Source organism: Agelaius phoeniceus, chromosome 1, assembly GCF_051311805.1.
Source record: "Agelaius phoeniceus isolate bAgePho1 chromosome 1, bAgePho1.hap1, whole genome shotgun sequence".
In the NCBI taxonomy this organism is placed as follows: domain Eukaryota; kingdom Metazoa; phylum Chordata; class Aves; order Passeriformes; family Icteridae; genus Agelaius; species Agelaius phoeniceus.
The window spans coordinates 68322404-68346875 of record NC_135265.1 but is presented as its reverse complement, the minus strand read 5'-3'; the positions used below and the strand labels follow the sequence as shown (position 1 = coordinate 68346875).

At 42.3% G+C, this 24472-nt stretch overlaps 1 protein-coding gene across 2 annotated transcripts; it reads left to right on the top strand.

Moving 5' to 3' along the window:
• On the top strand, positions 1-23606 carry RIOK1 (RIO kinase 1). Of its 2 annotated transcripts, none has more exons than XM_077180955.1 (17): positions 1-168; positions 1017-1221; positions 2398-2488; positions 3481-3550; positions 3998-4040; positions 4734-4826; positions 5548-5660; positions 5788-5868; positions 6390-6476; positions 7084-7221; positions 7867-7970; positions 9628-9734; positions 10769-10834; positions 12428-12547; positions 12833-12886; positions 13990-14139; positions 21937-23606. In XM_077180955.1, exons 1-17 carry the CDS (start codon positions 98-100, stop codon positions 21967-21969), a joined length of 1626 nt encoding a protein of 541 aa, XP_077037070.1. In that variant the 5' UTR covers positions 1-97; the 3' UTR covers positions 21970-23606. The 2 variants fall into 2 exon arrangements, with proteins under 2 accessions (XP_077037070.1, XP_054491990.1); XM_054636015.2 differs by lacking the exon at positions 21937-23606 and adding an exon at positions 15643-15857 and having other exon boundaries at positions 2-168.
• Positions 23607-24472: the final 866 nt, after the last annotated feature.

The following is a 24472-nucleotide window of genomic DNA, read 5'->3' as shown; positions in this document are numbered from 1 at the left end:
GATGCCGGGCTGGGCTGGCGCCTGCGTGCCGTGGGCATCCCGGCTGCCGGTGATTCCTGCCTCCCGGTAATTCCTGCTTCCTGCCGCCGCCGCCGCCATGGATTACCGGGCGTTGGTGATGAGCCAGGTCGTGCCGGGGCAGTTCGACGATGCGGACTGCTCGGACAGGTGAGGGCGCACCGCGGGGCCGGGGCTGAGGGCGCTGGGGGAGCCGGGCCGGGCGGACACGCGGAGCGAGAGCGGGAGCAGCCCTGGGACTTGCCCGGCAGCGGGGAAGGGAGAGCGGGCGGTGCTGCCCCGCTACGGGAGGAGATGAGAAGAAAGGCTGCGTGTGTCTCTCGGCTTCCCTTTTCCATGATGTGTGCTGCTTTGGGACGTACTTGTCCTGGCAGAAAGCCGCGACATGTAATTGACATGACAGAATGGTAGCATCAGTTAGGTTGGAAAAGACCTCTGGAATCATCGAGGCAAGCTGTGACCCAGCACCACCTTGCCAACTAGACCGTGGCACTGAGTAACAACTCCAGTCCTCCTTAAACACCTCCAGGAACGGTGACTCCACCACCTCCCCGAGCAATCCATTCCAATGTCTAACCACCCTTGCTGTGAAGAAATTCTTCCAAATTCTCCTGGTGCAACTTTGCAACTTTAGGCCGTGTCCTCTTTTCCTGTCGCTTGCTGCCTGGGGGTAGAGGCCAACCCCCACGTGGCTGCAGCCTCCTTTCAGGGAATTGTAGAAAATGGTAAGGTCCCCTCTGAGCCTCTTTCCTCCGGGCTAAACACCCCCAGCTCCCACAGCTGCTCCTCACAGGATTGATGCTCCAGATCCTTCACCAGCTTCATTTCTAGACCTGATCCAGCACCTCAATATCCTTCCCGAATAGAGGGCCTCAGAACTGGACTCAGTGAATTAAAACACGGGTGAAAATGTAAAGTTATTTATGGGGATAAGTGTATGGAATTTTTGGTGACTAACAATAATTTTTAGTTATAGAGACATCTGTGGTTCTTTTCAGTGAATCTGTGGAAGACACAGAAGCATGTAAAGAGGGTGAGGTCCCTGAGAGCTGCCAGTTATGCACATGTGAAGAAGTTAATCCTGAGGAAGGAGATGGTGATGATGACAACGATGCTGAAGAGGAAGATGAAGACTGGGACTGGGATGATGAGGTGGGAAGACTCACGAAGCGCCACAATGCTGCTGGTGGATGCAATCCACAGGTATGTTGAAGGTTATTCTGTGGGCTTTGAGGGTGCCCAAGGGCTAATGGGGCCAGCCCGGAGGCTTTGTTTGTTGTTAATGTTATGTTGGGGACAAATGCAAGCAGAAATTTTTCTTTGAGAGAATCCCCTTCCTTTGCATCTGTTCCTGTGACCTGCTGTATGTGTATGTACATTGTAGCCCAACCTCCATTTGATTTTCTTGTCTCAAACCCTGTTGCTGGATTCTCTGTGTCACTGCAGTTTTCTTCTCTTCCTTACCTTTCTCAACTTTTCTTTCTTTGCTCACCCTTAGGATGTTCCTTACTTTTTGGTATTTGTTCTCTGTGTTTCTGAGCCTCTTCCCCAGCCTTTCTGTTTATTTTTAGACTATCTGCTAGTCCTATCCGGAGTGAAACCAGTTCTATTTTTGACTTCATAGTGAAGAAGACAAAGAAAAATACAAGCATGGGAAATGGAGGGGGGTGCTTGAAGTGAATTAATTTAGAGTGTATGGTGTTGGCATAGAAACTCTGGTGTTGTGCATAATGGAGAGCACTCATGAAGGTAAGAAGGGTGCTAGTTCTCACATCAGCTTGGACACTAGAGGTTCAAAACCTCATTTTTCCTATTGATACCAACTTAGCAGAATAGTTGAGATAAATCAGAGTGGTGCTGATCATAGCATAGCATAGCGTGTCTGGCAGCATTTGTCCTAGGTGATATATTCTTGCCTTTATTTAGAGGTTTATGCTGTTCAATGATGGTGAAATCATGTTCAGGTATTAGTTGTGTTTGGGGAGGACTACATGTAAGGAAAGACAGAATCTTGGGAAGTTTTCTCAGTTCATTGCCTCTGCATTTTTTCCCTCTTGTTTTATTCCTTGTTTCTGTCTTCTATTCTCTTCCTTTTACAGACAGAAAAAGTGCTGTGTGAGAGACTTGTAGCTTCCTAGACTAAAAAATAACTCTGGTTTGGAGCACTTTTAGAATTTTAACTGGCGTATTACCTGTATTTTCTTTTCTTGATTTAAGTAAAATCTGGTGTTAATCCATATCTGTTTCCTTATATTCCATGTGGTTTTTATCTTACAGCTTTAGGCATAGGCATTTGAGATGACTTTTCCAATGAAATGGTTTGAATTTCAAAGGGCTGTGTACAGAACGTGACTTATGTTAACAAATCCTTTATTTCAGGCAAATAGACAGACTCCTAATTGCTCTTCAGCAAAACTGTCAACCCCTGCAGGCAAGGTTTTAAGAAAATTTGAACACAAAATCAATTTAGGTGAGTATAATTGCACTGCTGTCTGTTATTTTAAACAGTTGCCACTCTGTGACATTCTCAGACTAATTCCGCCTATGTTAAGCCAGAACTCCCTGGAATGGATGAGTTACCCTTTGCCAGAGAGATTAAAAATGGCTTTTTTGTATTTGAAGTTGCCTTTAGTCTCCAAGAACTGGCTGTCATACTGCTCTCTCTCTCCACCTTCAAAACCATATGGCTGTTTTGTTGGGGCCTTTTATTTCTCCTTGATTTCTCCAGGCAACATGAAGTCTTTCTTCCCTGGATTGTCTTTAGGAAAAAGCTGCTTGAGTGGGGGGAGGGAATTAACTCTCTGTTGTGATGTTGGTGATTCCCACAGCTGCTACCAAAGCTGCATTTTCTAGACAAATGCAGTAGTCCCCTGTAGTATTAGAGGGGGTACATTATGCAGCAGTTCTCTCCCAGGAGCAGAGATCCTGTGCTGAGTGAAGAGGCTGCTGTCCCAGCTGGTGTGGTTTGACTTTTGCCCTGAGATGGAAGTCGCTGCTCAGCACAGCCTGTCAGGAGTAGGGGTAGCTGTGATTGGCACCTTCTGACACGGTAGAGATCAGAGGTTGGGTTTTCCTTTATAACAAAGTGGTGCTAGGGTGAAGGCTGCTGGTATTTGTAGCCAAATACAGCAGTTTTTATACATTTAGCATTTCATCAAACACTATTTAAATGCATTGTTGAAGAGAATCTGGGAGGCTATTATTTATTGTGTTAAGAAAAATGGCATTTGATTGTTGAAAAGAAAAGAACAGACAAATTTATTGGTGAGATGTTATCCAAAAGGGATTACTGGTATCACATTTCCAAGTCTCTGGAATTGTCTCACTCATCTGTGTTGTTACCTTATAGTCCTGCCCTGAAATGTAAACAGAGTGAAGTGTTAGGTTAACCCTGGTGTGTAGAAAACTTCTTTGGGTTTGGGGTTTTGGTTTTTTTTTCATCACTTCTTATGTGTTTTTCAGATAAGTTAAATTTTGATGATTCTGTTATAAACAGAGTCACAGAAAAGTCTAGGCAGAAGGAAGCAGACATGTGAGTATTACTTATGCTTCTATTTTCACTTAAATACTTTAAACCCAGAAGTATAGTGCATATTTCCTTGTTTAAATAAGTTTGTTAAGAAAAATGAAGTTAGTTGTCTACATGCAGTTTGCCCTTTGGTCTTCAATTTTTTGGTTTCCAAATCAGTTTTTGGAATCATCCAAGGTTTTGAATCTTTTGTCACTGGTAGCACAAATGATTGTGTTGGTGTGGTATAGTAAGACAGAAGTGATGGATGTCATTCCCCTACTACAGACGTTGTTGATGTTTTCCTTTCCATCCCTCTGTCTGCAGGAGAAACCTTTGGTTTTGTATGACCTGAAAGCCTTACTTCTTAAGGCTGTCATCTTAACCTTTGGCACAGGATGGCTCAGTTTGCTCTGTCAAAGTACCCAGCCCATATATGGGATTGTAACATTTTATTTTCACTTCTGCTAGGTACCGAGTCAAAGACAAGTCAGACAGAGCAACAGTTGAACAGGTAAGGCCTTTGTTCATCAAAATTCCCTTTTGACCAGAGCAAATAGTGTAGAATTTTGGAATCAATGAAAAAACAGTTAAAGCAAGAACAGAGTTTTGGAATTCTGTTTCTCTTGTTATGCTGAAGAGACCTGTTGTTTCTTTCTTTCTTTGTTTCACATATGAAAGTTAACTTTGGTTCCATAAACATTTTAGAGCTCATTTTTGTGTTTAACATTGTGATTTGTTTATATGTGTAATGCAGAATTCCATCTTAAGCTTTTATTGCATTCCAAAGAACAAGAAAAAATGCTGAGTTTGCATTTTTCTTTTTTTCTTCTTTAGCAAGACTGAATTATTACTGGGCTGAGCCCACATGGCTGTCCTATCTCAGTTATGTTATCTGTATCCCAAGATATATCTTACTTTAAAACATTTAATGCAGCTATGGGTGGGACATTATTTCTTTGTCTCTTCTAGAGTTAGATTGAAGACATATGCTTAATTTAAAAAGAGAAAAAAATTTTTGAAGAAAAAGTGAAATATCTTCCTAGATTCATGGTAAAATTCTGAGTGATTATTATTATTATATATTCAGATTATTATTTGATCCTTGAGAACATTCTGATGCCCAGGCTTCTTTAATATGATAGTAGGACTGGGCATTATTATTTGTTTTTTTTTTCTCTGCTGACTTTTCTGTATTAAATTTGAGGTGTTGGACCCAAGGACCCGAATCATTCTGTTCAAGATGCTCTCTAGAGGTATCATATCAGAAATCAATGGCTGCATCAGCACAGGGAAGGAAGTAAGTTTTATTGCAAATAATGTAGTAGGCTTTTTTTTTTAGCCAGCTGGGTGAAAGTTTATGATGCTCAGAAAATGTAGTGAAATACTTGGGCTTAGTTCTACATATTTTGTGCTTCTTGATTGGTAAGAAGTTATCTTAAGAAAAAAAATATTTCTGTTAAAGGAAACCAATTTTCCTAAGTATGAAAGATTTCTAAGAATGCTTTAATATTATCTTAAATTTGTGGATGTTGTTAATTGCATCTTTCAACAAAAGGTTTTAGCAAAGTTATGTATACCCATAGTATTAAATAGTGCCTAAAAACCATACAAACCCAGATAATTCCAATTCAAGACGTACTTCTGTCCTGTGTAGACGTGAAAACATGAGACATTAGGCCCATGCTTTAGGTCCTGAACAGTGCACAGACTCAAGTTTACCCTTCACACAAGGGCTTGCTTCAGTCTCCCAAGTGTGCATGAGGCAGAGTTTTCTTGTGCAATGTTGATTTTATTCTGAGGGCATTGTTGCACCCCTGCCCCATCTTATGTACTTCCTGCAAGCTGCCCTTCATGGAAAAAGGATTGCCCTGGTGTGCAGTCTCCTTCAGCTGGGTGCCACACAGGGGCTGGGGTGGGATCAGCCCTTTTTCAGGTGTCAGAATGAGAAGAAGAGAGAAGACTATGTTGTTTTAAAGAGCTTTTCTTTAATGTTATCTCTTCCCTTTTTAATCTAATAGGCCAATGTATATCATGCCAGTACTGCAAATGGGGAGAACAGAGCAATAAAGATTTACAAAACCTCTATTCTGATGTTTAAAGATCGGGATAAGTATGTCAGTGGTGAATTCAGGTGAGTTTGACTTCTGCCTGATTTTACTGGGGAAGAGGGATTGTCTTGAAAGATATTAAAATCACTGGTGCTCATGCTGTGTTGATAGACTAAGAGTCCCTGTTGTCTTTTATTTTTTTATTTAAAGATTTCGTCATGGATACTGCAAAGGCAACCCAAGAAAAATGGTGAAGACGTGGGCCGAAAAAGAAATGAGGAATTTAATAAGGTGATTCTTCCTGTTTTTATTTCATCATGCAGAGGTTACAAAAACTTTTAAGTTTAGAGGAGATGCTCTCTCTTTGGCTACCACTACCCTATTGGGTCTCTGGAGTGTTCAGGAAAGTGTCTTAAGCTTCATTATGGGAGAGAAACAAAAGGGGAGGGAAGAATAAAGATCTTTTGTTTTCCTGCTAATGCTTGAAGCTCTTCAGTGTCTGAACTCTGTCTGACATGACTGAACAGCAAGGAGAAGCTAGAAATAGCTGCTGCTGAGCAGCAACACACTCTGTGATATGGGTTAATCTAGGATTAACTTGAACTGTCTAAAAGATTCTTTGACACAGGAATGCTTAGAAAAAAGGGTCAGAATGGTTGTGGCTTTTTGTGTGCATTTCCTAGTTCTTCACAAGGGACACTTTCTTGACCTCTCACTGTGTTATGTTCTAAGCTGCAGAGCTCCTTGCACTGGTGCAAAGCAAATAGAGTTTGGTTTTTATTTTTTTTTTTGGCTTTGTTCCTGTATTTCAGGTTGAATACAGCCCAGATACCTTGCCCAGAGCCAATTATGCTAAGGAGTCATGTGCTTGTCATGGGCTTTATTGGTAAAGGTGATAGGTAAGTATCCTTAGAAAAGAATTTTTTTAAATTTATTTGTTTGTTTGTTTGTTTGTTTTTTAATTTAGTAATAGCTTTTCCCAAAGGTTTATTAAAACCAGCCAAACCAACCATCTGAATTTACCTACAGTTACTCTAGGGCTGTAAAGTTAACATGTGCATGTGATCTGTGGAATGGTCCCAGACATTTGTCAGCTACTACTGCAGGCAATCTGTGTGATTCTGAAGCCTTGGTTGTGTGCAAAATGATTTCATAAAGTGGCTTAACCAGAGATTAATGCTGGAAAGGCTTGCTAATCATGAAGATAGTTTATTGTTTTGTAGTTGCTGACATTAATGTAGCACGGTCCGAATTCACTCCTGTTGAAAATAGAGCTTCAGAATCTTTGGCAAGCATGTAGCAAGGTTTTGCTCCCCTTCCTGCTGGCTCCTTGCACTTGGTTGCTCATCCTGACTTGCTTGACATACTCAGGGAGTGAAAGATTCAGGCACAGCAATTGAAGTATTTGCAGCTGGTGTGAAAAAGGAAAAAGTATTTAGTTTCTATTTAGTTTTGGCTATATTTTTAGTTTCTGTTGTTGTTTTTTTTTTTCTTTGTAATTTCAAGACCTGCTCCTCTGCTGAAGAATGCTCAGTTGTCTGACTCCAAAGTCCGGGAGCTGTACCTGCAGATCATCCAGTACATGAGAAGAATGTACCAAGATGCCAGACTTGTTCATGCAGATCTCAGTGAATTTAATATGCTGTATGTTTTTAATCCTTGCTCTGAATTGTGACATCTAAAATGTATGCATTGGCAGCCTCTATGTGAGAATACTGATGTACCTTTCAGCGAGGGTGGGGTCCTTGTCGTTACTGGGTTTTGTAACTTTTCTAATTAATTATGTAGCTTTTAGCCCAAATCTGAGCTTTCTCTGTTAAAAAACACCAACAGGCAAACAAACGAAACCATAAAATAAGAAAGAAAAAAAATTTAAAAAACACAACAAAATCACCTCACAAAACCCCCTCAGACTGGAAAAAAACCCATCAACTCCAGCAAAAATTAGTAAGGTAGCATTTTTATGTAAGGTATTTTATATTAGTTAGGTATCATTTCACTGCTATATTTTTATAACTTGTTTCTTGTTTTATTTCTTTTTCATGCACCTCTCTGCTTTTTTTTTGTTCATGAGCAGACTACTTTTAAAAAAAGTTTAATTATACAGCTTGTATAGAGGAGGGAAATGATTGACTAAAAAAAGCCACCCTGGCCCTCACATACAAGGCATATGCTGAAGAAAGAAGTTAAGATTTTTTTTTGCTGCTTCTTAAGTTTGAGGCATGTTTTGTTCCCTGCCCCTCAGTATCTGGTGGAGTTGGTGCAGCTCTGTGTGGGTTTTCCTTGCAGGTACCATGGAGGGGACGTGTACATCATTGACGTGTCTCAGTCCGTGGAGCACGACCACCCGCACGCGCTGGAGTTCCTGCGCAAGGATTGTGCCAACGTTAACGGTGAGGGGGCTTCCCTCCAGCCCTTGTTCTGACACCTGGTTTGTTTAGCAGGATGGACTTAGTTCACCTTATATTCTTTCAGGTGTAACTGACTGTAGAAGCTGTCAAGATTGCTTTAAAATACTTCCTCTCCTGTGTTCTTGTGACTTCCTCAGGGAGCAGTGTACTGTGCTGAGTTCAGAGTAGTGCAGCTTATTTTGCTAGAAGTCATCTCTCTTAAATGAGTGCCATGACTGAATCTCAGAGTCTGCAGCAGTGCTCACTCCAATCTTAACTTCCCTTACTTAAAATACTGTGCAGACATACTGATGTGTTGCCTTCTGTGAGCTGGATCCACATCTGGGATTCCTCAACTGGCAAGATGGTTCTGTGTGTTATAAAGTTCCCTGCACTAAGGGCAGCTGAGAGGATTGAGGCACAGAGTAATTAATTAGAGATGTTATCACTTGTCATAGTATTTTGATAAGTAAAGTTTAATGGTGTTTTTCTCTTGAGAATTTGGTCTTCATGTGTGAATATACATGTTGTGTAACAGATACACACCTCCTGGTAGGGTGTGTCTGTGAGGACAAAAAAAATCTCTCTTTATAGGCTGCTTTTGTCTCCCCTTTCTTTTCACATTGACTTTTTTCTTATTTTACAGAGACTCTTGAAAGTCTGGCACATAATTAGTGTGCACACATAACTGTGTGCATGCTGTATGTTGTTGATGTCCTGTATGCTACGTTTTCCTTATTCCTTTTCAGTTCATGCATTTCTAGTAACTGCCTTCTGTCTTAGCTAGCCGCACCCTTGCTCTTTATGCGTGTCATTTGAGCTCCTCTACCTAGATACTCTAGTGTCTCAGTGAGTTGCAGTTGTTTTGGTGTTGTTTTGTTTGTTTTCTGTCACTGCATCTTTCTCTGTCTAAGCCTTCTACAGAGACTGTAAGAAACACCTGGTTCTGCCTTAGGTGTGATCTTTGCAGAGATTTGTGGTTCAGTGAGCACGGAGAGCTGCCGCCAAACTAAGTGCTTTTCTAATCCTTCCATGATTAATTTCTCACAGTGAGAGATCCTCTGGGAATTTTAAGTACAAAATACTTGTTAAACAGTCCTCATTGTCACTTGCTGCTGTTTTTCAGAACAGAAGTGCAGCCTATGAATTTGGTCATAACTGATTTAAGAAAGCAATTCTGAGTGTAGTAGCGAGGAAGATTCTAGGACATCAATGTGTCTTCCCTTTTGGGTGGATCATAATGTACTGTATTTCAGTGGCCACTTGTTTCTCTCTGGCAAAAGTTTGAGGTCCCCATTCCTTATTTGAAATATTTTTTTTATCTTAGTCATTGCAAATACTACACCTGTCTTGAATTCTTTACTTCTTAGCCCATACTCCATTAAGTCAGGATCCTGCTGAAATTGATTTGGCTTTTATATTTGTGCAGTTTTTCTCTTTTTCTCCTTTTAGTGTTTGTTGCATGTGGGAGATGAACAGTTTTATTTCAGATGACCAAGAATCATCTGTTAACTAAACTCCATATGATGTAGAATGTGCTGCTTAGACTTCCCCAAGTCATCAGAGTTGCTGGCTTGCTGGAATTGTCACTTTAACATCCAAGCTGTGTATGTTAGATGGAATTACTAATGGGTTTTGTCTCTCCCTTGTTTCCTGACAGACTTTTTCCAGAAGCACAATGTTGCCGTGATGACAGTGAGGGAGCTGTTTGAATTTATTACTGATCCTTCTATCACAAGTGAAAACATTGATGACTACCTGTCTAAGGTAAGACCTCATGGCCTTGTTACTGAGTAAGAGGACAGCAAAATCAGATCTAGTTCAAGCTCCATCATCTCATTTATTCTACATCCTAAGGAAGCCAGCACATGACATTGTTGTGCTAGTGCTTCAAAAATGCATATAGGTCTTTTCCATTTATACCATTGTAGAGTGACACTGCTTTCATTGCATGTTGTCTCAGAAAGTGTCTTGGACATATTTTATGAAAAATCCTTTTGCTAGGATCTTTTCTCCCGAGAAGCTGAGAGGCCTCAGAAATGAAATGTAAACAATAATTATCTGCTGCTGTGGAATGCAACAGGTGCATCTTTGATTGGTCTCATGTGGTTGTTTTTACTTAATGGCCAATCACAGTCCAGCTGTCTCGGACTCTCTGGTCAGTCACAAGATTTTATTATCATTCCATTCCATTTCTTTCCTTGCTAGCCTTCTGATGAAATCCTTTCTTCTATTCTTTTAGTATAGTTTTAATATATCATTTTCTTTTAATATAATATATATAATAAAATAATAAATCTGCCTTCTGAAACATGGAGTCCAGATTCTCATCTCTCCCCTCGTCCTGGGACCCCTGCGAACACCACTACAAGAAAGTCTGTCTAATCATGAAGACTCAAATGTCTGTTTGAGGTGCTGTAAGAATCAGGATGCTTTAAGCTAGCTCTTCCTTTCTGGCAAGGAGGAGCTCTGCAGAAATTCAACCGTGCTTATATGGAGACTGGTGTTGTATGTCGTATAGCCGTGCTGGGCCTGCCGCAGTTTGGTCTGGGGGGGAGGAGTTGCACGTGTGGTTTTTTTGCTGGTACGGCCCTGATCTGCAGCTGTCAGGTGCTTCGCAGCAGGGCTGGTCACCATTAGGTGTCGCTGAAGGCATTCCCACAGGGACAGCTGGAGTGCGTGTGAGTGACGGTGGAGCACAGGGAGAAACACAGATGGGAATAGTTGGATGTGATTCTAAAGGCTTAGTGGTGCGATTCTAAAGAATGATAATTTTTTTGTAATATTTTGTGTTTCTTTAGGCAATGGAAATAGCATCGAAAAGAACAGAAGAGGAAAGATCCAGTCAAGATAAAGTGGATGAGGAAGTGAGGATTTCTGTTCCTGCTATGAAATTAATGTTAACCTTACCTCTTCTAAACACTGAAATATGTTGTGTTTCCTTTGAAAAATGTACAGTTGATGATAAACAAAACATTGTTTCTGATGCTGAGATATCTTGACCTAGCTGAGATGTGAAGTATTAAGGGATGCCATGTGTAAAAGCTGACAGCAATATGCTGTTAGAAGGCAAATACTCTATTTCCTAAACCAGTTTGTTTGCTGACATCTATGTCTCTTGATGTATCTTCCAGTTCAGGTTTAGTTAATAAAAAACCTGAGTAGAGAGATCTGATTGTGCTAGTGGTTTTGGAGCAGTGATACAGAAGCAGGCTATTTGGATAAGTGCATTGGCCAAATTGCCTATCTAGCTCCACTCCCAGTCTAATTCAGTTCTTCCACTGCTTTTACATTCAGTGAAGCCATCTCAAATCCATTACAGAAAGCTGTTAATGTTCTGGAAATACTTAATGTAAAGATAGAACCATTTCCATCTTAGTCTTAACTGTCTGTTCCAGAAGAGTCTAAAAACAAAACCAACAACCAACAAAAGCCTCTTATCTTGTGGGTCAGTACAACTTGATTTATTCAAGACTTTTTTGTCTTGGAGCTCAGCAGGTTTCACTAACTGCTTCAGGTTTTGCCAAGGAAAGATGTTTTTTGTTTCCCAGTATAACCTCAGCATAAAACTACTCAGGTGTAGAGTCAGATTCAAGTGTTTGGTAGCAAGCCCATCTTCTGCAAGCAAGTTACTCCTTTGTTTATATGAGGTACTGACCTCTAAGAGAGGTGGTTTCGTAGCATCTAAGTTCAGTTCATTTGTCTTAGACTTTTACATGTGACCATGGCTAATTTGTGCCACTTCCCATGCTAAAGAGCAAAGCTGAGTAAGGGCAGCTCTGTGGAAGTGGGGAACTGTGCTTTGTGCACAGCTCTCAGATGAGCAGTCATCATGAAGGGTACTGAATCTGTACTGGGATTGAACTGATACCATGAAACAGAGAAGCAAAACACATTTCTCTGATCTGGTAGGATCATAAGCTTGCTGAAAGACTGTTCCAAATGTGACAAACTTTAAGTATGTTATTGATACTGCAGTTAGTTTTTATTGCACTGTACTGCTGCAAGAACCTTTTTAGAGTTGTACTGTAGGTTGAAGCGGGTATTGTTACATAAAGAGATTAAGTTCTAGCAGTGCATTGCAATGGAGTTGCCTCCTGAGGGCATTATAATTATTACAATAAAAGCATTAGAAAAATTCTTAGGATACAAAACCTTAGGACTCAAATGGGCTAAGAGATAGTTGGAGAATTTTGTAAGTGGGCTGGTGTGAGTCAGGTTAAGGAAGGAGCTTTCTTAGTTGTGATCTATCAATAATGTCTAGGTTGCACATTAAGTCTGCCCCTACAAAAAAATAACCAAACAAAAAACAACTCTGTAATTCAAATGGTGAGGGATGATTGCTATGTTCATTTGTTGTTTCTTTGTGATTATTCTCCTAAGGATGCATAATTAGGAGAGAAGAACATCATGACACTATATGTAAATTAGTAACTCTGTGTTTCCCTTCACTGTGCTAGGTATTTAAGAAGGCCTACATACCTCGAACTCTGACTGAAGTTAAAAACTATGAGAGAGATGTGGACATAATGATGAAATTGAAAGAAGAGGATATGGCATTGAATGTTCAGCAAGATAATGTGAGTAGACATGCTGAGGCCCTGCAAAAGAGAGAGAGGGAATATGAATTCTTCCTACTGGAAACTGTTAGCAACAAACAAAAAAAGAAGCATTGCTACCAAGATGTGGAGTACTAAATCTATATCGTACTTTAAAAGTGTCTGGTTCGTGCTTAATGCTAACATTGTGGATTTTATCCTGGTCTTTATTTCTTTAAATTTATTTTTAGATAGTAATTTTCTCTGGGCACAAAGAATTAAGATATAATTGGATAATGCAATTTCTTCCTCTCTTCCTTGGAGCAGATTCTCTACCAGACTGTGACAGGACTGAAGAAGGATTTGTCTGGTGTTCAGAAGGTGAGAGGGTCTTTTTAAAATCCTTCATTTTATCCATTTTCAGAAAAGTGCTTACAGGTAGTTCAGAGAATGCCTGGTCCTGCAGCTGACACCATGAAAGAAGCCTTTGTATGCAGAGTGACCATTTGTGTCAGGATGGGTCTGGCATGGCAGTGTCTGCACAACACAGAAGTTGCTTCCCTGCACTGTGGCTGATGCTGGGTTGCTTGAGAATGAAATTAAAATCCTTGTTGTGGCCATGATCTCTAAAGTTAAGGTGAAGATGAGGGAAAATGTTTTCTGATTTTGGAAAATGTAATTGATTTAAACTGTTGCATGACTGCAAGTTTTGATATGTTTCTGTTATCAGATATAGTATCAGATATGTTGATGTGATAGGGTATCTGTTGTAATATTGCATAAAGAACAGTCCTCCAGTATAAGCCATAAAATATTATGTCTTACTGTGTTTGAAGTACTTGACAGTGACACTTCTGTAAAGTAGATTGGATGAGAAGTTGGATACAGATCACTTGGAGCCATGTCATTCAAGGCAGAAGCCCTGTGTGGGTTCCCCCTCCTTACTTTGTGAATATTCTCTAGCAGTGGTGTAGACTCTTGATTTAAAATGGAAATATAAATATGGATGGGATCAGGCTGTAACACAGTCTCCAGGCTTGTTTAAGAATAAGTGAGTGTTCAGTGCAGATATTTGTGTTTGCAATATAGAATACATACTGTGCCCCCAAGGTAGATTTGGGCATGATCCAAGGATAATTAAAAATAGGCTTCCACATATGTTAGCAAATTGCTGTTTAACTTAGGGAAATTAGTTTGGGAGTGCAAATAACAGCTGTGCTTTGAGCCCTGACCTAAAAGAATCTGTGGTGTACATTCTAGATTCCTTTTTCTTAGTTTGGCTTAACCTACTTCTCATTCTTTATCTTGAAACTCAGTGAGGGCTGTGGTAAGGGAGATAGCATCAGATTGCTCAAGGGCTTCATTGCAGCAGATTCTGTTTTCTTTTCTGTGAATATATATATACATTGTGCATCTGTATGTGTATTGTGCTGCCATTAAGGTTCTTGGTTTTGATTTGATGTAATTCTTGATGTATCTTGCAGATTCCTGCGCTCCTTGAAGAGGCAGACAATTCAGAAACAGACTCTGATGATGATGATGGTGGTGGTGGCAGCTCAGAGGACTCTGATTTGGGCTGTAAAGAATCTGTACATCCCAAAGATAAACCTGCTGAAGTTAGCATGGACAAAAAGGTCAGCTGCCTGGGAAATGTTTATTTTTTCCCACCTTTGCTTATATGACACAAAAACATCCAAACTTAATGATTCTTGCTTCTTCTTGAAACAAGCTGTGGACCTTTCCTGTTGTGGAGAACAAGAGCAGAGGCAGTGAATTTCATTGGGGGTGCTTTATTAAAGGTGGTTTTATGTAGAGCAGTGTGCAACACAGCTCTCTGTAGCTTAGGCAAAGCTAGAAAAGAGATCTCTACAGGAAATTATAGGGCTACACAAAGTAGAATTCAGTGAAGCCTGGACAGCTTTCACTTCCTCTGATTACTTTTCTGGGCTTTGGTGCTCAGGTTTGTGGCTGTGGTCCCTGATGAACCTCCTTATGCCCAGACAGCTGAGACCACTTGGTCTGTAGAGCTGGAGATTTGGTGACAGTGTTTGTACCACAGTGGTTTTTGCAGTACCATTAGTACAGGCTGGCTAGCTTTGCTGTGGGCAAGAGATGTAATGCAGTCCAGCAAAAGGATTATGGTTAGGGTTTGGGATTTGGGTTTTCTTTGAGGTTTAATTTTCTAAACTGTGGAACAATATGCTCAGTTTTGGTGAGGCTTTCCTGCAGTGTATCATTCATATTCATGAGTGAGAGCCTTTTGGCAGCCTTTTAGGTGCTGTGCAAAAAAAAAAAAAAAAAAAAAAAAAAAGGTAGGGTGAAACTTGCAGGCTTAAGAGGTTCAAGATTTGGGACATGGCATTTTAGGTTTTTCTTCCTAGAAAAGGTAAGATAATATATTTCATATCTGTTAAATAAAAATGCAGCACTCCACTACACACTACCAGTCTAGAGCTGCTGCCTTTTAGATGTGAAACAGGGAAGTCTTGGCCACTTCTCATCTGATAGGTTTTCATTTGGACTTCTTTTTGTGTGAGATGAGGGTATTTTGTAACTTGTGTTTAGCTGTAGGTTGAACAACTGATTAGCAGCAATTACCTCTACCTGTCCCTTCCACTTTGCTGACCTTTTGTTTTCTAGTTGAGTCTCGTCCCTTCCGTCTGGCACAGATTTACGGTGTGTTGCAGTAGCATGGCATTCTTTCCTGCCAATCCTGCTGGTGAGCAGCTTGCTCTATCAGCACTTACTGGATCAATATTTTGATACATGACACATAGAAACAGATACTATAGTAGCTCTGTGGGTAGCAGAAAATGTAGACCAGACAACCTGTTGTAATCTTAGGTGTAAATAGCGTCAGTTAAGAGTGCCTCTTGTTCACTTTCTTCAAAGGTTGCATGAAACTCAGGTTCTGACTAGTTTGTCATTAGCAGTGTGCAGGTCTAGGCTCCACCCCAACCTGTATCTCCTTTTTCCTATCCCCTCACCATTTCTATTGATTTTTAAAATTCCTTTATCTTGATAACCTTGTTTTTATGTAATGTGTTAATTAACTTGTTAATGTAACAATTGATTGACTTGCTTAAAAATCTTCATTCCCTTCTGGCTTTAAATGAATGGTGTTTGATTCCTTATAGGAAAGGAAAAAGTTGGTTAAAGAAGCCCAAAGAGAAAAGAGAAAAACCAAAATCCCAAAGCATGTGAAGAAGAGGAAAGAAAAAACTGCAAAAATGAAGAAAGGCAAATAAAATCATCTTTGGCTCAGAGAAAGGGATGATTTGTTGTGGATTAGTCAGCCATCATCTTTTTTTCTTTATTAAAAAATTAAAAATCCTTTATTTATATACATACAGTGTAAACTGTGAGGGTGTTTTTTGTTAATAACATGGTGTAGTTGTTTGAACAGAGTGTATGATACAGGTTTCTCGATGGGAAAGAATGAGTCTAATATTTGTGCCTGCTAAAATTCTTTACCTGTGCAGGTTTGACATTTTGCTAAACTCACACTGATTTGTTCCTCCATAAGTCCCCATGCCTTCTTCACAGTATGGAAGCAAACTGAGCTCTGCAGGCTCTCACAGTCCCCTGGGATACCCCTGCAGGCATTGTGGCTCTGCTGCCTCCCTGTGCTTGCATCTCCATTGATGGCCAAGTGCACACGTGGCTGCAATCCCCAGTTCGACCTTCACAGCCTCTCTGGTGCCTTTGGCTAGAATTTTGTAAGAGAGGAACCCATCAGGGCTTCCAGATCTCTCTTTCTCTCTCTCTGCTCCCTTTCTCCATCCACACAGGGGTTGATAGCACTCTCACATACAGTACTCATGTAAGTGTAGACAGCATTACTGGAACAAGCAGGACTGGTATTTTCTCTGCAAATGGGGATGTTTGTTGGGACACTGAAATGAAATATATGCATTTTGGAAATGGCATTACATCAGGCACAAGAGAGGGGCTAACCTCCAACTTGGAAGTGAAGGAAGGAGGACTTGCAGGATCCATATCCAGAGGTGAGGGAGTACTGGTGATTCTCATGACACCAAGGGCTTAGATGCTGCCAGAAGCATGGACACCTTATTTCCTGCCTGTGTACAGATGTGTTCAGGCAGAGGTGGCCTCAGTGCTGGCTGCCCTGAGCCTGGCTGGTTGTGTCATCAGTGCAGTGCTGAAGGTGACTGAAGCAGTAACAGCTTTGTACGCTTTGTCCTTGAAGTCCCATTGGACTGGGGATTCTCCCTGCTGACTAGCAGGGCTGTGGTGTGCCCATCTGCCTTGATTCATGAAGACAGTGCACCAGGAAGTGGGTGTAGGGCCTAAAGGTTTTGGATGGAGAGGGGAATTGTGTCCGAGTTGTTGCCTTTCCCCGGGAGCAAGTTGTGCACTGGGCAGACCTCGGTGTTTTCAGTGAAGTGGGCTAAGCCTAAGTGACTGTGAAGCTGTGTGTGCTTTATTTTGTGTAGCTCAGCAGTGCATGACTCCAGAGGAAACTGGTCTGTGGCTGATCACTGTGAGTGGGGGTTGTCAGACACAAGAGACAGCCACCTACCTTCTCTTTGGGTCTGGCTCCTCTGAAGGCAGGGATGGGTGCTGGTCCTTGGCAAAGAGCCTGGAAGCCCCAGAGACAGGGCATGTCCCACGGGGTGGTGTTTACCTCCTTTACCTGAGGAGACACTTCAGAGAAAGGAGGTTGCTCTCATCTGTGCTTGAGGGAAGAGGAAATGTCCCAGCCCACGTAACCTTGTCTTCCCTCCAGGCCATGCACCACAGCCTTATCAAGTTTGCCTGGCTCTAGCTGTCCTGTAGCAGGATCCTGGATCTGTCATTTTGGATTGGAACCTTGCTCGCAGTGATGTGCAGCAGGACTGTCTGTGCAGGCTGTTCAAAGCATGAGCTGCCTGCCTCAGGTGTTTGCTGGAGGACAGGTGTACCCGGTCGGGGTGTTGGCAGGGGACCTGGGGTAAAGCGCAGTCAGAAAAGCCATGTGCAGTGCAGATGGCCTGGGAGGGCTGCTGCAGTGGGTATGTGCTCATCACAGGGGGGCTGTGAGTGCAGTTGGTGTGTCCTGGCCACTGTAGGCCTGACAGGTACTAACTAAAGGGAGGCAGTCCACAGGAATGGGTTGATGGGAAGCTTCTTGGGCCAGAGCCATGAGATGAAGCATCTTCCTGGTGATCCCCAAAGCAAGAGAATGGTTGAAGAATGCTACACATAACTACCAAAAGGCACCAGTCTGATTGGTGTGGGGAGGATGAGGATGGGATGGCATGACTTTATATCCTGTGCTAAAGAAAAATCTTCAGAGTAGCACAGAGACTCAGTTAACCCCATTTCCCCCCCAGAGATGAGGATCCTACAAGGCCCACTCTGTTTGCCATGGCAGCATGTTTTTGCTGTGCCCTGCTGCTGGCACCTGTGCAGACAGAGTAGCATTACCATATATACCAGTTCTATGTATAAAAATAATGGGGACAAAACCAGCTCCAAGCTAATGCTTCCCCTTTATCTTCCATAATTTTCCTCCTACCCCCTCTTCCTCCACTCCCCAAGACTGTACTTGCTGGTAGGGTTCTTGGGTCTCTTGTGGGCCATTGCAAGAATCTCCATGGTGGAGCTCACCTCATGTCAAAGCACCAGCAAAAGAGCCTGGAGAGGGGGGCTGTGGGGTGCTGGTGGGCTGTGGAGCCAGGAGATGACCCTGAGATGTCCCAGCAGCAGTGAGACTGAACTGTGCAGGTGTGATACCTGCCCCTAAGACTGAGAATTCTCTTCTGCTGACTGCAAACATGTTTCTCCTCTGCTCACTGGGTGTTCCAGTGTCAAAGTGGAGCACTTAGATTAACATTTCTTTCCCTTTTGAATGAGAACATCTTTACTGAGGCCATGCCATAAACTCTCTTGCTTTGTTGCTGAGGCTTTGGGAATGTTTCTGCAAGCAGGGCTTTTGGTAACTGTCTGGTGTGTTTTTCAAAGCACAACTGTTTTGTTTTCTGTCTTCTCTGAAAATGGATTGGAGTCCAGTTCTGTCGGGCATTCAGAAGGAATTTTTACAGCTGCAAAAGCAGAACTTTCAACTACTTTGATACTCCTTTCTGGCTTAAAGTAGTGGAGGAGGATTGGCTTTAAAAAAGCTTTATGCAGAGGGCAGGCTGTGGGTGGGTTTTGGCAGAATGCTGCCTGTGGGGTTTGCAATAGTGTGGGTGAGAATGGACTTGAAATTAGCTGTCTAATCTGAGATGCTGTTAATTTTTACTACTACTACTACTATTATTATTATTATTATTATTATTATTATTATTATTATTATTATTATTATTATTATTAATATACTTCTTTAAAACAGGCTGAGCATGTGAAAGACATCAAATTCTCAAGCACAGGTCAGATGCTTGGAAAAATGCATTTCTGGGAGTTTGAGGCCAGAAGATTTAGTGACATTAGAAAGCTTAAGTATGTAGAGTGGAAATACTTACAACTCTTTTATCAGAGATAAAAATGTCCAAAAGCAATTTATCTCATCTTCCAGGGCCTTTCCAAGTAGGAAATTGTAGTCATTCACTGGGATTCAGGGGGAGAGGACTGGAAGGAGTAACTGCTAAATAAAATATGTAAAATTCCAAAAAAGTTCATTAGTGAGGTGGTGGAGTTATTTGGGAGGATTCAGCGCCCCACTCCTCTGAAGTTCTGCAGTGCTGTAAGGCTGGTTTGCACTCTGAGCAGTTGGTACCAGGCCTCCTCTCAGGTCCGAGGTCTGTACCGGGCTGATATTAATTTGTTGCTTTTTCCACATGATGCATTTTATTGTACGTAGCTGTAGAAGCATTGGAAGGTGGAGTTTTGTACATTTGGTTTCCCTGTGATGAAGCCAGTAAAATCAGCTTTGTAAGGATACGTCTGCTCAGAGGGATTTGATTTCCATGCTGAAATATTTTGATTAAACTATGCAACAGTGCACAACCAGCTGTGGCAGGCTGCACACTTGCTTTTGGCCTGTGTACTGAGGCAAGGCTCTCACCTGTGGTGCTTGGAGACACAAAAGAAGCGGGGCTGACATTTTCTGGGGATCAATGTGTCCTGCAGGTTTTGGTCACAGGTAGTGATGGAGGTGATGATGAAGAGCTGTGAGGGCTGGATTTCAGGATACCAGGTTAACTCAGAAAGTTAACTCAGAATTTATTTCGAACTTTCCAGAGCATTGCTGGAAAAATAAACACATAACTTAATGACTCGGTGTTTTTACAGTTGTAATTTTTGTCCTTCTGAACTGCTTGTAAACTTTCAAAGCAAAAATGCCGACCCTTTGCCTTAGCATGTCGTTACTTTTCTGGTCTTGACATAACCTTATGTTCCTTGTGCTAATCTCCGTGTCCTCTAGAGGGAGAAGTAAGTTCATGCTCAGACTGTTGGAAAGTGCCAAAGCTCCTTTAATATGTCAAAAGTGCTAATTATGTTTCAATCATCTACATAACTTTCTATAAAATTTGATGGAGTTGTACGTGCACCCGGATGTTATTTGGGTTTTTTTCCTCCTGAATTTGTAGCTCTTGGACAAAGTTTTATATCTTGAGGACATAGGGGCATAATTTGTTCTGGGCCAGGCCAGGCCTACAACAATGGTATTAATGCTGGGTTTAGGAAGAGGTTCTAGATGGCAAACACCACGGAGAATTCTTTCCCTCTGTACAAAAGATGAAGGCTCGTGGTAAGAATCTAAAAAATATTAAGGATATAATTCTTCAGCTGCCCAAATTCACCGGCATAAACATCCATCTTTTTTGTAATGCAACAGGTAGCAATCATTTTGCCACAACCACTAGCCCTAAACACAGTCTGAGTTGTTGACAGATGCTGGTATGGTTTTTTTTCCCTTCCCCACCTCCCCTCCATAGCTGTTTCTTTTCTAAGGACTGACATAAGAACAAACTTGGCCTTTCTTCCTGACATGCAACAACTTGCCTCCTCCTCTGCAGCCAGCCTGGAACTGCAGGCTCTCCTAAGCAGAGTGTGAATGTTAGACCTAGCCTGCAGCAGTAGGTTTAAGGCTATCTCTCTCATCTAGCCCAGAGATCCATGTCTGCAGCAAAGGCCGCAAGGCTGGGCCTCGCAGCTGGCAGGGATTGCTTGGGGGTTTTGGGTGTTGTTTCCTTTTTTCCTCTCTTTTCTTGCCCCCCCCCCCCAAGCCAGCAGGCTATGGTTGCAGCAGGCTGCTGCAGAACAGGGTGAAGGATGGCCAGTGACCCTTCTCCTGGCATTAGGACTGGGTTAAGGGCTGGCATGAAGCCTGGCAATGGGAGCATGAGGACAGGAAGCCTAATAAATAGTTATCTACTAGAGATTCAGAGCATTTACTTGGCATTCCTGCTCTCAAGCATTCTTTTCATCCCTTTGCCTAATCTGAGCCTCAACCCCTGAAGCTGAACATGAGCCCTGTGCTCTGTGCTGTCACTTCCCCCCCAGACTCAGTCGGGGCTGATTCTCTGTAGCTGACTGCAGCCCCCTACCCATCTGGTTTTTTAGTGCCTCCAGCCCTGAGTGTTAACCCCAGTTCCAACTGTAGCCTTGCCCTGAAACTGGAAAGTCCAGTGTTCCCCAGACATCATTCTGGGAGGTATGATCAGCACCAGCTGGCACCTAAACAAGAAAGATACAAAGCTGGTTCTGCAGCCCCTTCACCCCATAATCTACACCCATGATCAGATGGAGCCAGCAGCTTGCCAAGCTGGAAATGTCTGGAATCTGCCTAGTTTGCTGGTACTTCCAGGGTCCAGAAATTAAATTCACTGTTCATTCCTTTCTGTCTTTAGCGCTGGCTGTGGGTTGCCTGAAAGATGGATGAGATTCAGGATGGGCAGCTCTTTGAAGTCTGAATGGATGTTTGGTGCTGAATTCTGAGCAGGGAGATATTGCAGGTTTTCCACCAGTGCTTTGGTTAGGGATGTGGACAGCAAGTCTGAAAAGGTGTAGTATCTTTCTGGGTTCTTCACTGTGCAGACTGATACTTTTGTGATATGTAAATTAAGGTTGCCATATTCAAAAGGTTGCTGTTGACCTATAAAGAGTCAAAGCAGGCTGGAGTCAAGGTTTGGACAGGGAGGGCTGGGTAAGCAGGCCTCTCACTAGATCTAGTAAGGATTGAGTGCTCAGGAGATGCTTGGAGTGTAGAGTTTGTTTGGGGTAAGGTTTGCTCTGAGGTGGTAAGAGGACCAGTTTTGGTCTGCATGCCAGGGTTTGCATTTGGGATGCACAGAGAGCTGCAAGTTGGCAGGATGAGATGAAGGCTGATACTGACTAGAACTAGAGAGCAGAGGGTTTGCTGCTTGTTACTGTTTGAAAGAATAAGTCTAATTTTTGTGCTTGACATAAGATGTCGCTTCCAATGCTTTTGCTTCTTGGTAGAAAAGAAACTTAAGGAATTGTTTGTTCTCTCCTCTTGCCAGGTTTCTCATTCTGTGCTCCCCAGTCAGGCATGAGCTTGTGGAGTGTGAAGTGGACATGTGTTGCAGAGCACTGTGTCTCTCTGGGCTATGAAGAGGCCTTTATGTGGACTTGAGAGCTACCACTGTGCACTGTGGACCTCAGGTGTGACAGATACCTGGACCCTGGAGGAAATGTAAGGAGGTGTTACCATTTTGTGTGAAACACACAGTTTGTACAACTTGCTGTGCTCTAATAATGGTGAATATGGGGAACACTCATTCTTTCAGTGGTAGCTCAAGTGATGGAGCAGTGGTCTGGAGAGACGAAAGTAGAGGGGAAAGAGCAATTAAAGAGGAGAGAAGGGGTTGTCACTTTGTGGTTCTTCAGCCTCTTTTGCACCACTGCTTGCTCTGGATGCTGTGACCAATTGGTACTTTCCCTCTGCCTTAATGATCCGGCCTTGTCTCAGCTCCTCACTACAGGCTACATGCCAGCTACAGATGGGGAAGAACAAAGGAACAGCAGGGAGAGTTGGAGACTCTTCTCAGGGAAGTTTTGACTAGTTTGAAAAGCCACTCCCTGTGGGAGTACATGGCTGAGGTGGCAGATTTGCAGTGACTTGACTCCCTGACATCAGGTACATCAATGCAGCACAGGGTGCGAGTCATTACTGGGGATGGGAAGGGACCAGACCAAGGGCTCAGTCCTGCTGAAGGCTCAAATCCAAGTTCAACTGAAGGAAATGGAACTTTAAGCCTGACTTAAAATGGGGCTGAAGAGCTTGCAGCTGAAAAAGGGGTTTCTTGATCGTGTCACATTTTTGGTGTTCTGGCGCTTTAGTGTTGGTGGAATAGAAGAAACTGAATGGTTCCTTCAAAGTTGTTTTAAAAGCATTTAAAAGAAGAGATCAGAAGAATCCATTGTGTGCTTTTTTTTTTTCTTTTCCCTGAGCTTCTAAGGATTACTGCTTATAGCCCTGAAAAATTAGAAAATACCCTATTTGTGAAGATCTCTTTTCAGCCACCCAAAGTGATTGCATTAAGATGTCATTCAGCATTATACACATGCTGGAGAGAAAAGCCAGTCCTGGTCTTTCCTCAAAGTTGAACAGGCTCCAGCCTGTAATGGAACTGTTTATTTATTTGAGAGTGAAGAAAAGACAGACAAAATTTGTTATTGCGTAAAGGAATCAAAAACCAATTTCAACTTGCCTCCAGTGTTGGCTTTCCAAGTATTTAAATATAAAACTTTCCCAAGATCCTGGCAAATCCCTGTCAAACTTATTTTGTGGACTATTTCCTTTCCCATAGGTGAACCAGGAACATTCTCATCATTTTTTTTCATGTGGGGAAATGAGTAGCAATGACCACAGATGCTACTACAAAGTGATTTCAACTTCAATAAATAGAAATGAGATGTTGGCCTTCTGTGACCAGCCAGGCCCTTTTATAGGAAGCCCATCAATTACATTAAGTGCCCTGTGGCTGCCTATGGGTTGTGCTGTGCAGAATTAAAGGATTACAATTGTATGCAATTAGCAACCTGAGATTATCTCAGTTGGTCAGACCAAGGTTTTGGGATCAATCCCTGTATGGAACCATTCACTTCAGAGTTTGACTCAATGATCCTTGTGAGTCCCTTCCAACTCAGAATATTCTGTGACCTGGAAAAAAATTAACTATTTCAACAATGTTGGTTCTGTTGCCATTGCTCTGTGCATTGCTCTGTGCATTGCTCTGGGAGATGTTTAACGAGTACAATTTTTTGACAATATGTGAGGCTGGGTGATGTGATGTTCTCTTGCTTTGTACTGGCTGGGATGGTGAAGTGTAAGAGATGGGAGCTGAGAGAATTAAATCAGTTTGGTGGCAAGGCTTAAGTGAAAGTGAAGTGCATTTTGATAAAATCCTGAAGGTAGTTGGTACAGGAGAACCTATGGTTTTGTACCAAAAGGAAGAGGGACAAGTGAGGGAGAAAAATAAGATAACACAATTTAAATCCTTAAATGTGAAAGCGCAGAGTGCATGTTGTCATTGATCAGTGTGTGCTCTCAGCCATGCCTGCCTTCAGGGTGCCAGTGCACTATAACAGCGCCTTCAGACTTGGGCCACTCTTTGCTGATGCTTTTTGCCACCTCACAGTTATGTTAGCCAGGGCCATGAAGAGATGTAAGCTCTCAGACCAACACAGCAGCTCCTACAAAAGCCTCCAGTGGGTGATTCCTTCTGGGAGTTTGCTTTGGATTTGATGGGTGATACAGGCAGAAGACACAGAGATTCATGTGGGAAGGCAGCTAGGAGCAGGCATGTCAAAACTGAAGCTTGTTAGGAGTGGTTTTACTCCCAGGGTGGCCATATCCTCCCATCACTGAGTGGCTCACAGGGTACTGGATCTGGCAGGGTTCATCAGGCTGTAGCAGACAGGGAGATTGAACTGCTTGTGCTTGGATGATGCCCACTGCCTTGTGGTTGTACATTTTGGGGCAGTTTGACTGTGATGCCTTGTCTGAGAGAAAAAGCTGCAGAGCCTTTCCAGGCTTTGTCGGTGGCAAGACCC